At 37.4% G+C, this 14,453-nt stretch overlaps 1 protein-coding gene across 1 annotated transcript; it reads left to right on the top strand.

The window, feature by feature from the left end:
• The first annotated feature begins 1,680 nt into the window (after positions 1–1,680).
• Positions 1,681–3,088, top strand: LOC131653203 (uncharacterized mitochondrial protein AtMg00810-like). The gene is made up of 3 exons (XM_058923295.1): positions 1,681–2,270; positions 2,427–2,611; positions 3,072–3,088. The coding sequence occupies exons 1-3, from the start codon at positions 1,681–1,683 to the stop codon at positions 3,086–3,088; spliced, it is 792 nt and encodes a 263-aa protein (XP_058779278.1).
• Positions 3,089–14,453: the final 11,365 nt, after the last annotated feature.

The following is a 14,453-nucleotide window of genomic DNA, read 5'->3' as shown; positions in this document are numbered from 1 at the left end:
AGTTAGATTCTGGCATCAAAAACTGGGACATCTGCATTTGAGAGGAATGAAAAAGATCATAAACAAGGAAGCTGTGAGAGGAATACCTAAGCTACAAATTGATGAAGGCAAAGTTTGTGGAGAATGTCAGGCTGGCAAGCAAACCAGGACCTCTCACCCAAGGGTCAGTCAACTCACCACCTCTAAAACTATGGAACTATTGCATATGGATCTAATGGGACCAATGCAAGTGGAAAGTCTCGGGGGAAAAAGGTATGCTTATGTAGTAGTTGATGATTATTCCAGATACACATGGATAAGCTTCATTAGAGAAAAATCCGACGTGTTTGATGTCTTTAAAGAGCTCTGCACTAGACTACAAAGAGAAAAGGAAAGCACTGTCATCAGAATCAGAAGCGATCATGGAAAAGAATTTGAGAATGCCAGATTTGCTGAATTCTGCTCAACTGAAGGAATTAGTCATGAATTCTCCTCCCCTATTACATCCCAACAAAACGGAGTAGTAGAAAGGAAAAACAGGACTATACAAGAATCAGCCAGAGCAATGATTCATGCTAAGAAACTTCCCATGTATTTTTGGGCTGAAGCTATGAACACAGCCTGCTATGTCCATAACAGAGTAACATTGAGAAAAGGAACCTCCTCAACTCTTTATGAACTCTGGATAGGAAAGAAACCAAGTGTCAAGTACTTTCATGTTTTTGGAAGCAAGTGCTATGTCCTAACAGATCGAGATCAAAGAAGAAAAATGGACTCCAAAAGTGATGAAGGCATATTCTTGGGATATTTAACAAACAGCAGGGCTTATAGAGTATTCAATACCAGAACACAAGTAATGATGGAATCCATAAATGTGGTCGTAGATGATTAATATGGAGAATTCGATGTCACAGAGAATGTTGAAAAATTCATTGAAATTCAGGCTGAATAGACAAACTAACCTGAAGTAAACAATGAAACTTCTTCAGAACCAGAACATGAGCCAATCAGCAAAGATCCATCTATTATAATTCAGAAAGATCACCCCAAGGAACTAATCATAAGAGATCTCAACAGTGGAATAATGACCAGGTCAAAAGGACTATAGCTAATTCCTATTTTGTGTCTAAAGTTGAACCAAAAAATGTAAAGGAAGCCCTGACAACTGAGTTTTGGATCAATGCCATGCAAGAGGAACTTGCACAGTTCAAAAGAAACAAAGTATGGGAGCTGGTACCTAGACCAGAAGGAACAAATATCATAGGCACCAAATGGATATACAAGAACAAGGATGATGAACAAGGAGTCATAACGAGAAACAATGCCAGATTAGTGGCTCAAGGATACACTCAAGTGGAGGGAGTAGACTTTGATGAGACTTTTGCTCCTGTAGCAAGACTTGAGTCAATCAGACTTCTACTAGGAGTAGCCTGCATTCTAAAGTTCAAACTTTATCAGATGGATGTGAAAAGTGCATTTCTAAATGGATATATGAACGAAGAAGTTTATATGGAGCAACCTAAAGGGTTTGCTGATCCAAATTTTCCTGATCATGTATACAAACTGAGAAAAGCTCTCTATGGGTTGAAACAAGCTCCAAGAGCTTAGTATGAAAGGTTAACTGAATTTCTGACCACAAATGGATATAAGAAAGGTTGAATAGACAAAACCCTCTTTGTCAAAAACACAGATGGAAGAATCATGATTGCTCAGATATATGTGGATAACATAGTGTTTGGAGGAATGTCAGATACAATGGTAAAACACTTTGTTGGTCAAATGCAGACCGAATTTGAAATGAGTATGGTTGGGGAACTGACTTACTTTCTTGGTCTTCAAACCAAGCAAATGGAAGACTCTACATTCATGTCTCAAAGCAAATATGCCAAGAATATAGTAAAGAAATTTGGTATGGACAATGCAAGTCACAAAAGAACTCCTGCACCAACACATCAAAAGCTATCCAAAGATGAAGGGGGCATAAGTGTTGACCAGAGTCTGTACAGAAGCATGATTGGAAGCTTGTTATATCTGACAGCCAGCAGACCAGATATTACATTTGCAGTTGGAGTGTGTGCCAGATATCAAGCAGAGCCAAAGGCAAGTCACTTGAATCAAGTCAAGCGAATTCTTAAATATGTAAACCGGACTTCAGACTATGGCATCCTGTACACCAATGGAAGTGACCCTGTCTTGACTGGATATTGTGATGCTGACTGGGCTGGAAGTGTTGATGACAGAAAAAGCACATCTGGAGGATGTTTCTTTCTAGGTAGCAACCTTATATCATGGTTCAGCAAGAAACAAAATTGTGTCTCCTTATCTACTGCTGAAGCAGAGTACATAGTAGCTGGTAGTAGTTGTTCACAATTGGTCTGGATGAAACAAATGCTGACTGAGTACAATGTTCCTCAAAATGTCATGACTTTATATTGTGACAATCTCAGTGCTATAAATATCTCCAAAAGTCCAATTCAGAATAGCAGAACGAAACATATTGATATCCGACACCACTTTATCAGAGAGCTTGTCGAAGACAAGGTAATTTGCCTAGAGCACATAAACAGTGAACTTCAGCTAGCTGACATCTTTACAAAAGCTCTTGAAGCTACACAGTTTGAGAACTTGCGAAGTAAGTTGGGACTCTGTATCCTTGAAGAACCATAGAGTCAACAACAACAACAACAAAAAAACAAAAAATATACAGGTGGAGAAGACACTTCTGTTAGCTTTGGCAACATTTGTGGCCAAACAGGGGGAGAAGTAATATCTGTCACCCCAGAACAACAAGAATGGTGGTTGTGTGTGATCAACAAGTCTAATTTGCTTATTTTTGTGTTGATCTATTTGTGCTTGTGCTACTCTTGTGGCTGTCTGTCTGTTTTTGTCTAAGCACTGTTTGCATACTGGTAATGTATGCTATTTGTTTGTATTAGCTTGTTTTATTGTGTTTTGGTTACCTGCTGCAATTTTTTCTCTGGTATGGTGTGACAGGTTATTTTAGCCAAAAATTTGCCAAAGGAGGGAGATTGAAGGTGTCTTCATGTTGGCTGCATTATTGGTAAAACATACATGGTTGTTTTTATATGCAGGTTGCATATATGTGTGAAGCAAATACAGGTTTTGTAGTGAATGTCATAATCGATGTCATGACATCCGTGTGTGATAGCAGGAGCTGTTATTGTTTATTAGTTGTGTTTCCTGATTTATTCCTTTTATCAGTTTAGGAAACTTTTTATTGAGTGCTGCATATTTCGTCCAGAAGATTCTACTGACAGCACATTGTGTAACAGACAATTGGCGTGTGAATTAGGTTAACTTTGTTAACCCTAATGTGTTTCTTAAAAAGCCCAAGGCCCAAGACTGCATATAAAAAGGACTGCAATCCTAATTTGGAACGCAGACAGAGGGTTTTATTTTGTGAAGAACGGCTGTTCCGTAACTGTCTCGTGTGATCTACGCTATTGTCTTTGATGATTGCGTTGTAATTAGTTTGTGTTTTTGTAATGTCACTCTAAGCTTTTAAGCAAGAGTGTGTGTCTCCTGATTGAAGCTTTTAAGCAGATCAAGGTGTGTTTTTGAAGAGTGTCTTATATCTGTAATTGTTTATTGTTTATGTTTAATCACTGCTGTGATTGAGGGGGAGTGGAATGGAGATATTCCATATCTAGGTAGAACCTAGGTAGAAGGGTCATTGGGTAGTGATTAAGTGAGAAGTTGTAAACAGGGAAGTTTAGCTTTGAGTTGATACTACTGATAGTGGGCTTCATCCATGGCTTGGTAGCCTCCAGAGTAGGTTGTTTGAACCGAACTGGGTAAACAATTCAGTGTGTTCTTTACTATTTTTATGTTATTATGTTATTACTGTCTGTGCTGCATAATTGTGGATGTCATAACATCCAGTTTGACATCGAGCGTGTGTTACTAGAATTATCAATTTGGTTAGAAGAGATTTTCTCAATTGAAATCCAGAAGATTACAATTCATTTGGAAAAAGTCAACTGTTTGAGATCACCTTTGACTTTTGAGAAATTTGGTAAACTATGGACTTCTAAGAATAAAAACCATTCACATATGATTATTGAAGCCATTTGATCAAGAGAAATCAAGAAAATCAATCAAAGTTCAAAAAGTCAACCATTAGGGTTTTTGACTTTTTAAGTAAAGAAATTACATTCAAACTTTGAAAAGTCATAATTTTCTCATCCCTTTGCCAAATTCTCTCAATCAAAGCTTATTTTAAATAGAAAATCAAGATCTATATCTTTGTCACATATAACTTTTTCTCAAAAAATCAACCATTTGAAAGATATGGGTTCATGAAGTTTCTTCCAACACTAACTTTTTCTAAGTCTTACTTATCAACTTTTTCACCAACTTCCAAGACTTTTTTTTCTCAATGATCCAAGATGAATCCTTACAAGACATTAGCAATAGAGTTGAAGTACATTATCTAAGCTTTCCAAAGAGTCTTAGAATATGATTGGATCTTACTTAAGAAAGAAGTTATGATTTTCCAAAGAAGGCTCCATTAAACTAGTTTTATGCATAACTAGTTTTTCCCACGACCAATTTATCACAAGTTTTTCACCAATTATGCACATGTTAATGCATTGTCATCAATCAAAAGCAAGTGGTATGAATTTGAATCATTTCAAGAGAATATCAAAGTACCATATTTTTCACTTGCCATGTGAAAAAGTAATGATCACTTTTTTTGAAATCATTAGCAAATGATGAATCATCAAACATATCTCCAAATCACCAATTTGATTACATCATAAAATCTTAATCAAACTCATAGTTAGAGAAATGGGAAGCTAGAGGATTGGATTCAAACCATGGCCAAAAAACTCATCATTACATGATTGGAATATTCCATAGCTTACACACCAAGTTGTTCAAGCTCAAGCTCATTGGCATCAAGGCTACTCCACTTCATTTTCCTATAAATAGAGAGCTCAGCTCCATTCAAAATCACACCAAAGCAACTATAACTCTTGATTTCTCCATTTCTCCCTCTTTTCTTGTATTTTCAAGATTTTCATGGTATGAAGAATTGAATTCTTCAAACCCGAGATACTCCCTTGAAAGTTAGAATTCCTACACTTCTTACAGATGATGTAGAAGTGATCCAAGTCCTTATTGAGGTTCTAAAACATCAGAATCATCATCTCATCTTTAACTTGGAGCTTATGTAGTTGGAGTTGGACAAAGCTATCCAAGACGTTTCAATCCAAATTGAGCATCCAAACACCTTCCATGATCATTATAGAAGCTTCCCAGATCAAAATCTTGCAATTGGAACATCCATATCAAGATACCAGATTCTCACTTTAAGGTTAGTAAGGTCAACTTCGAACTCTATGATCCATGCATGATAAATGTTAAAACAAGTTTCCATCATCTTTATGCACCTATGTAGATCATTAACCCTCAATCAATTGAACCAAATTGTGTTAGAACAAGATTTGTTCTTATCAATTATCTTAGTTTTGATGATAACAATAATATGAATTTTGCTTAAGATAATATGGTACTCTAATCAAATGCAATTTCCCTTTCAGGAAATATATAAAGAGTACGCATAATTCAGCGCTCAGAAGATGTGTCTCAAATGGTTCAGCATGCAACATCAGAACATGGTCTGGCAAGACATCAGAAGATGGTCGAAGCAGAATCAGAACATGGGTCTATAGAAGCATCAGAAGAACATGAGATCAGAAGCACTGAAGATCAGAAGATGGTATCACGCTCAGAAGCACTTCAAGGTCAGAAGATCAGAAGATGCTATGCACCAAGCTGTTTGACTCTGATGATATTCAAACGTCGTATTCACAAACATCAGATCAGAAGGAAGTACACGTGGCAGACTACGCTGACTGACAAAAGGAACGTTAAAGCTACTAAAGGCTACGTCAGTAGACACAGCGTGAACAAGGCTCGAGGTAGTTGACAAAAGCGTATAACATTAAATGCGATGCTGTACGGAACACGCAAAGCATTAAATGCATTCAACGGTCATCTTCTCAACGCCTATAAATATGAAGTTCTGATGAGAAGCAAGGTTAACGATTTTGCACCAAAACAACTCATATCAAACTTGCTGAAACGCTGTTCAAATCTAAACTCAGAATCTTCATCTTCATCAACTCACTACATTGCTTTTGTAATATCTTAGTGAGATTAAGCTTAAACGTTAAGAGAAATATCACAGTTGTGATTATCGCTTGTAAGAAGCATTTGTAAACTCTTGAATAGATTACATTAAGTTGTAAGGAACTAGAGTGATCGTGTGATCAGTATACTCTAGGAAGTCTTGGCAGTTGGCTGAGCAGAAAGTCTTAGGAGTGAACTAAGCCTAGAGTGATCGTGTTGATCAGTAGACTCTAGAAAAGTCTTAGGAGTGAACTAAGCAGTTGTTCCTGGAGTGATCAGGTTGTGATCAGAAGACTCTGGAAGACTTAGTTGCGGACTAAGTGGAAAACCATTGTAATCCGTGCGATTAGTGGATTAAATCCTCAGTTGAGGTAAATCATCTCTGCGGGGGTGGACTGGAGTAGCTTCGTTAACAGCGAACCAGGATAAAAATAATTGTGCAATTTATTTTTATCGTCCAAGATTTAAAGTTACACTTATTCAATCCCCCCCTTTCTAAGTGTTTTTCTATCCTTCAATTGGCATCAGAGCGCCGGTTCTAAGGTGCAAGCACTTAACCGTGTTTAGAAAAGATTCAGGAAGAGAAAAACGCTTCATTTAAAAGATGGTTGATGAAAGTGAAAAGTCTACACCTACACCTGCATCTACATCTGGCTCTGCTGAGCAATACAACGGTAACAATGGTTATACTAGACCGCCGGTATTTGATGGTGAAAACTTTGAATACTGGAAAGATAAACTGGAAAGTTACTTTCTGGGTCTAGATGGTGATCTATGGGATCTTCTGATGGATGGTTACAAACATCCAGTAAATGCCAGTGGCGCAAAGCTGTCAAGGCAAGAAATGAATGATGATCAAAAGAAGCTTTTCAGGAATCATCATAAATGTAGAACTGTTTTGCTGAATGCTATCTCTCATGCTGAGTATGAGAAGATATCTAACAGGGAAACGGCCTATGACATATATGAGTCCTTGAAAATGACTCATGAAGGAAATGCTCAAGTCAAGGAGACTAAAGCTCTAGCTTTAATCCAGAAGTATGAAGCCTTCAAGATGGAGGATGATGAAGACATTGAAAAGATGTTTTCAAGATTTCAAACTCTTACTGCTGGATTGAGAGTTCTTGACAAAGGATACACCAAGGCTGATCATGTAAAGAAGATCATCAGAAGCTTACCCAGAAGATGGGGTCCGATGGTGACTGCATTCAAGATTGCGAAGAATCTGAATGAAGTTTCTCTGGAAGAGCTTATCAGCGCCTTGAGAAGTCATGAAATTGAGCTGGACGCAAATGAGCCTCAAAAGAAAGGTAAGTCTATTGCATTAAAATCAAATATCAAGAAATGCACTAACGCTTTTCAGGCCAAAGAAGAAGATCCTGAAGAATCAGAATCTGAAGAAGAAGATGAACTGTCCATGATTTCCAGAAGGCTAAATCAACTCTGGAAGACCAAGCAAAGGAAGTTCAGAGGATTCAGAAGTTCAAGGAAATTTGAACGTGGAGAATCTTCTGATGAAAGAAGATTTGACAAGAAGAAGGTCATGTGCTATGAATGCAATGAGCCTGGACACTACAAGAATGAATGTCCAAATCTTCAGAAGGAAAGTCCCAAGAAAAAGTTTCATAAGAAGAAAGGTCTTATGGCAACCTGGGATGAGTCAGAAGATGATTCAGAAGATGAGCAGGCCAACTGTGCGCTGATGGCGACAGAAGATGATGGATCAGAATCTACATCAGAATCAGATTCTGAAGAGGTATTTTCTGAACTTACTAGAGATGAGTTAGTTTCCGGTCTAACTGAACTTCTGGAACTCAAGTCTCAGATTAGTCTCAAATACAAAAAGCTGAAAAAGCAATTTGAATTTGAAACAAAGAAGCTTGAGTTGGAGAATTCTGAATTAAAAGAAAAACTTTTAAAATTATCCAATGATGTTGGATCTCCTTCTGATTCAGAAAAATCCACTCCCAGTCTAAACCATATTCTGAAAGAATATGATTTAAGTTTCAGGAAGTTCTTATCTAGAAGTATTGGCAGAAGTCAGCTAGCTTCTATGATATATGCCGTATCTGGAAACAAAAGAGTTGGCATTGGTTATGAGGGTGAAACCCCATACAAACTTGAACCTGTTGATGAGATGAAAATCACATACAAGCCATTGTATGATCAGTTCAAGTATGGCCACTCTCATGATATTAGGCACACTTCACATGCACAAAGTTTTCACATAACACACACCAAGAAGCATGTGACACAACCTAGGAAATATCATGAAACTCACATTAAAAATTATCATGCTGTTCCTCCTATTGCTTATAATGTTAAACCCAAGTTCAATCAGAACTTGAGAAAATCTAACAAGAAAGGACCCAAAAAGATGTGGGTACCTAAGGATAAGATTATTCCTATTGCAGATATCCTTGGCTGCAAGAAGGACAAAGCACAACATGTCATGGTACCTGGACTCTGGATGCTCGCGACACATGACAGGAAGAAGGTCTATGTTCCAAGACCTGGTGCTTAAGTCTGGAGGAGTAGTCAAGTTCGGAGGAGATCAGAAGGGCAAGATAATTGGCTCTGGAACTATAAAGTCTGGTAACTCTCCTTCCATTTCTAATGTACTTCTTGTAGAAGGATTAACTCATAACCTCTTATCTATCAGTCAATTAAGTGACAATGGTTATGATATAATCTTCAATCAAAAGTCTTGCAAGGCTGTAAATCAGAAGGATGGCTCAATCCTATTTACAGGCAAGAGGAAGAACAACATTTATAAGACAGATCTGCAAGATCTTATGAGTCAGAAGGTGACTTGTCTTATGTCTGTTTCTGAAGAGCAGTGGGTCTGGCACAGGAGATTAGGTCATGCTAGTTTGAGAAAGATCTCTCAGATTAACAAACTGAATCTTGTCAGAGGACTCCCTAATCTGAAATTCAAATCAGATGCTCTTTGTGAAGCATGTCAGAAGGGCAAGTTCTCCAAACCTGCATTCAAGTCTAAGAATGTTGTTTCTACCTCAAGGCCATTAGAACTCTTGCACATTGATCTGTTTGGACCAGTCAAAACAGCATCTGTCAGAGGAAAGAAATATGGATTAGTCATCGTAGATGATTATAGTCGCTGGACGTGGGTAAAATTCTTGAAACACAAGGATGAGACTCATTCAGTGTTCTTTGATTTCTGCATTCAGATTCAATCTGAAAAAGAGTGTAAAATCAGAAAGGTCAGAAGTGATCATGGTGGTGAATTTGAGAACAAATCCTTTGAAGAATTCTTCAAAGATAATGGTATTGCCCATGATTTCTCTTGTCCTAGAACTCCACAACAAAATGGAGTTGTAGAGCGAAAGAATAGGACTCTGCAAGAAATGGCCAGAACCATGATCAATGAAACCAATATGGCTAAGCATTTCTGGGCAGAAGCAATAAACACTGCATGCTATATTCAGAATAGAATCTCTATCAGACCTATTCTAAATAAGACTCCCTATGAATTGTGGAAGAATAAAAAGCCCAACATTTCATATTTCCATCCTTTTGGATGTGTATGTTTTATTCTGAACACTAAAGATCATCTTGGTAAGTTTGATTCCAAAGCTCAAAAGTGTTTCCTTCTTGGATATTCTGAACGCTCAAAAGGCTACAGAGTATACAATACTGAAACATTGGTTGTAGAAGAATCAATCAATATCAGGTTTGATGATAAGCTTGGTTCTGAAAAACCAAAGCAGGTTGATAATTTTGCAGGTTATGATATTGACATATCAGAAGTTGTTGAGCCAAGAAGCAACGCATCAGAAGCAGAGCTTCTCAGAAGCAAAGAATCTGAAGATCAAGTATCAGCTTCTCTGGAGGATCTAAGCATTTCTGAAGAACCATCTGTCAGAAGATCATCCAGACTCATCTCTGGTCATTCAGAAGATGTCATTCTTGGAAAGAAGGATGATCCAATCAGAACAAGAGCATTCCTTAGAAACAATGCAGACTGTCAATTAGGTCTTGTATCTTTGATCGAGCCAACTTCTGTTGATCATGCTCTAGAAGATCCAGACTGGATAATTGCTATGCAAGAAGAACTGAATCAGTTTACAAGGAATGATGTTTGGGATCTTGTTCCTAGACCAGATGGATTCAATATAATCGGTACAAAATGGGTCTTCAGAAACAAGCTCAGTGAGAAAGGTGAAGTGGTAAGAAACAAAGCCAGACTGGTGGCTCAGGGTTATAGTCAGCAAGAAGGGATTGACTACACAGAAACCTTTGCACCAGTGGCCAGGTTAGAATCTATTCGTCTATTAATTTCTTTTGCCACTCAACATAACATCACTCTCTATCAAATGGATGTTAAGAGTGCCTTCTTAAATGGTTATATAGATGAAGAAGTTTATGTCCATCAACCTCCTGGTTTTGAAGACTCTACGTCTCCTAATCATGTTTTTAAACTTAAGAAATCATTATATGGATTGAAACAGGCTCCCAGAGCTTGGTATGAACGCTTAAGTTCTTTCCTTCTAGATAATGGTTTCACTAGAGGAAAAGTGGACACTACTCTCTTTTGTAAAACCTTTGAAAAGGATATTTTAATCTGTCAAATATATGTAGATGATATTATTTTTGGAACATCTAATGCTACACTTGGAAAGGAGTTTGCTAAGTCTATGCAGGCTGAGTTTGAAATGAGCATGATGGGAGAACTCAAGTATTTCCTCGGAATACAAATAAATCAAACATCAGAAGGAACGTATGTTCACCAAACCAAGTATGTGAAGGAACTTCTGAAGAAGTTTAATCTTCTGGACTGCAAAGAAGCCAAAACTCCTATGCATCCAACATGCATCCTAGGTAAGGATGAGGTAAGTAAGAAGGTAGATCAGAAGTTATACAGAGGTATGATTGGATCTCTTCTATATCTGACTGCTTCTAGACCTGACATTCTGTTCAGTGTTTGTTTGTGTGCTAGATTCCAATCAGATCCTAGAGAATCTCATTTAACTGCTGTTAAGAGAATTCTAAGGTATCTGAAAGGTACTACTAATGTTGGCTTAGTTTACAAAAAATCTAAAGAATACAACTTAGTAGGATTCTGCGATGCTGATTATGCTGGAGACAGAATTGAAAGAAAAAGTACTTCAGGAAGTTGCCAATTTCTTGGAAGTCATTTGATCTCCTGGTACAGCAAGAAGCAAGCAACAATTGCTCTATCAACCACAGAAGCAGAATATGTCGCTGCTGCTGGTTGTAGTACACAGATGCTCTGGATGAAGAGTCAGTTAGAAGATTATCAGATATTTGAGAGTAACATTCCTATATTCTGTGATAATACTTCTGCTATATGTTTATCTAAGAATCCTATTCTTCATTCAAAAGCTAAACATATTGAGATAAAACATCATTTCATAAGGGACTATGTTCAGAAGGGTGTTATTTCTTTAAACTTTGTTGATACAGACCATCAATGGGCTGATATCTTTACAAAACCCCTGGCTGAAGATAGGTTTAAGTTCATTCTGAAGAACATCAGTATGGATTTATGCCCAGAATGAGAAGATGAAAAGTTCTCATGTATGAGTATCTTCTGAAATGAATGTGGAACATTTTTTTTAGTCAGAAGTTCTGATTGAATTCTTTTAGAAATTATGATTCGGTTATTACTAACGTTTCATTGTCTAAGTTGATTCAGAACCTCTTTTAAAGCAAAACAGCTGTTACGTTTTATCTCGGGATGGTAAACCTATCGTTACTATTCATGGATAAGCGCGCGTGCAGTTGAAGGGACGCCGACCATAGGTAACTGTGCCAGTCACCTCATTTGTCTTTATTATCTCTCCTCTTTTCACGCAACATTAAACGTTTTTCTTAAATTGCTTCACTTTATTTTCTTTTAAATACTCTTCAAAATGGTTTTTGGTTTCCTATCTCTTTGTTTTTCATCTTAAATTTTTTTTTTCTCTCTCTCTCTCTCGTTTTTCTTTTCTTCTCTCAAAACCCAGCGTTCACCCTAAGCCTGTTGAAGCTCCATGACTCAAAGGCGACAGATCTCTGTGCATCTCGGGATGGCTCTTCTAATACCTCTCAAGTCAGACTCTTCTTTGATGTTGTTATCAACTTTCATCCAAAGACAGAAGACTTTCTTGAGTTATGGGAGGAGGTTAAGAATGATATTCTTAACTTCTATGTTGAGGGAAAGCCCCGTTTGCAACATTAGCTCTCTGTCTGTGAACTGTCCCTCTCTTCCTCTTTGGTCACTTGGATCTCTCCTACAGTGGAGGTTCCAGTCTGGAAGACAAGAAGTCCTCCGGGATTCTTGATGGGTTGACACAGATCGTGTCTAGCTAGGGTTCTGTTTTTAATTTTTGTAGTGATTTCCTCTTTGGAAATCCTTTTTTGTATTTGCTAGGTATGTTTCTCATCTTGTTAAACATAGGAACCTTTTGTAATATCTTTTGATTATCAATGAAAAAGTTTCTTTGTTTTACATTCCAGTAAATGTTTTCTTTTGTCTTTTGCATCTGAATCGTTTTAAATATTCTTTTTGATGTTATGACAAAAAGGGGGAGAAGATAAATGATAAATGATTTGATTAAATCTATCAGTTGCTGGGTAAAGGCTCCCACACATTCACTAACAAGAACTGCAAGTTCTATATGGTTTAAGTGTTTTGCAGGTACAGAGAAGTGGAGTGAATCTTCAGAAGCAAACACTAGAAGCAAAACCATGGAAACTGAAGCAAGCTGAGTGCTGTCAAGCTTCAGAGATCAGAAGCAAGAAAGAAGAATGAATCAGAAGCACTGATAATAGAATTTGAATATCATTGTCTATCCTGTTCTGACAAAATTCTATTTGCTCTGATACATATAATGTTATGGCTCTGATACATTATTTGCTCTGATACATTATTTCAGCCTATATGGCTCTGATATATATAATATGTTCAAACATACATTTTATGTTCTAACTCGTTCATGCTGACTTTTGTCGTTTAGTTTTTGTTCTGTAACATTTCAGGATGTAGAGATGCTCAGATGATGCTCTGGTACATTCAACAATGTTCTGATACAAATCTAGCATGAAGTGATGTTGGTAGACATTCAAAGTTCTGAAGCTATCCGAGGGAAGCAGAAATCAGAAGATGTGAATGTTCTAAAAGATCCAGAAAATTCAAGTTCTGAAGCTGTCCTGAATGGAAGCAGAAATCAGAAGCTGTGAATGTTCTGAAGATCAAAGAAATTCAAGTTCTGAAGCTGTCCTGAATGGAAGCAGAAGTCAGAAGCTGTGAATGTTCTGAAGATCAAAGAAATTCAAGTTCTGAAGCTGTCCACGATGGAAGCAGAAGTCAGAAGCTGTGAGTGTTCTAAGGATCTAAAGAAATTCAAGTTCTGAAGCTGTCCAATGGAAGCAGAAGTCAGAAGCTATGAATTCTCTGAAGGCAGAAGCTTATATGATCGTCTCTACCGAAATAATCAGGGAAGTCTTTTATTAAAGTTCTTCGAGTATTTATTTCAGGGGGAGATTATTTATCTCAGGGGTAGATTGTTAATCTCAGGGGGAGACATATTCATATGCTTATGCTATAGCTGTGTAATTTGTCTTTTGCCGTCTACTCTTTCTGATCGCAAATTCATATCATTTATATATGTTTTTGTCATCATCAAAAAGGGGGAGATTGTTAGAACAAGATTTGTTCTTATCAATTATCTTAGTTTTGATGATAACAATAATATGAATTTTGCTTAAGATAATATGGTACTCTAATCAAATGCAATTTCCCTTTCAGGAAATATATAAAGAGTACGCATAATTCAGCGCTCAGAAGATGTGTCTCAAATGGTTCAGCATGCAACATCAGAACATGGTCTGGCAAGACATCAGAAGATGGTCGAAGCAGAATCAGAACATGGGTCTATAGAAGCATCAGAAGAACATGAGATCAGAAGCACTGAAGATCAGAAGATGGTATCACGCTCAGAAGCACTTCAAGGTCAGAAGATCAGAAGATGCTATGCACCAAGCTGTTTGACTCTGATGATATTCAAACGTCGTATTCACAAACATCAGATCAGAAGGAAGTACACGTGGCAGACTACGCTGACTGACAAAAGGAACGTTAAAGCTACTAAAGGCTACGTCAGTAGACACAGCGTGAACAAGGCTCGAGGTAGTTGACAAAAGCGTATAACATTAAATGCGATGCTGTACGGAACACGCAAAGCATTAAATGCATTCAACGGTCATCTTCTCAACGCCTATAAATATGAAGTTCTGATGAGAAGCAAGGTTAACGATTTTGCACCAAAACAACTCATATCAAACTTGCT

The sequence above is a fragment of the Vicia villosa genome, linkage group LG1 (assembly GCF_029867415.1).
Source record: "Vicia villosa cultivar HV-30 ecotype Madison, WI linkage group LG1, Vvil1.0, whole genome shotgun sequence".
Lineage (NCBI taxonomy): Eukaryota > Viridiplantae > Streptophyta > Magnoliopsida > Fabales > Fabaceae > Vicia > Vicia villosa.
Note: the sequence above shows the minus strand (reverse complement) of the source record. Positions and strands in the feature narration are given on the sequence as shown.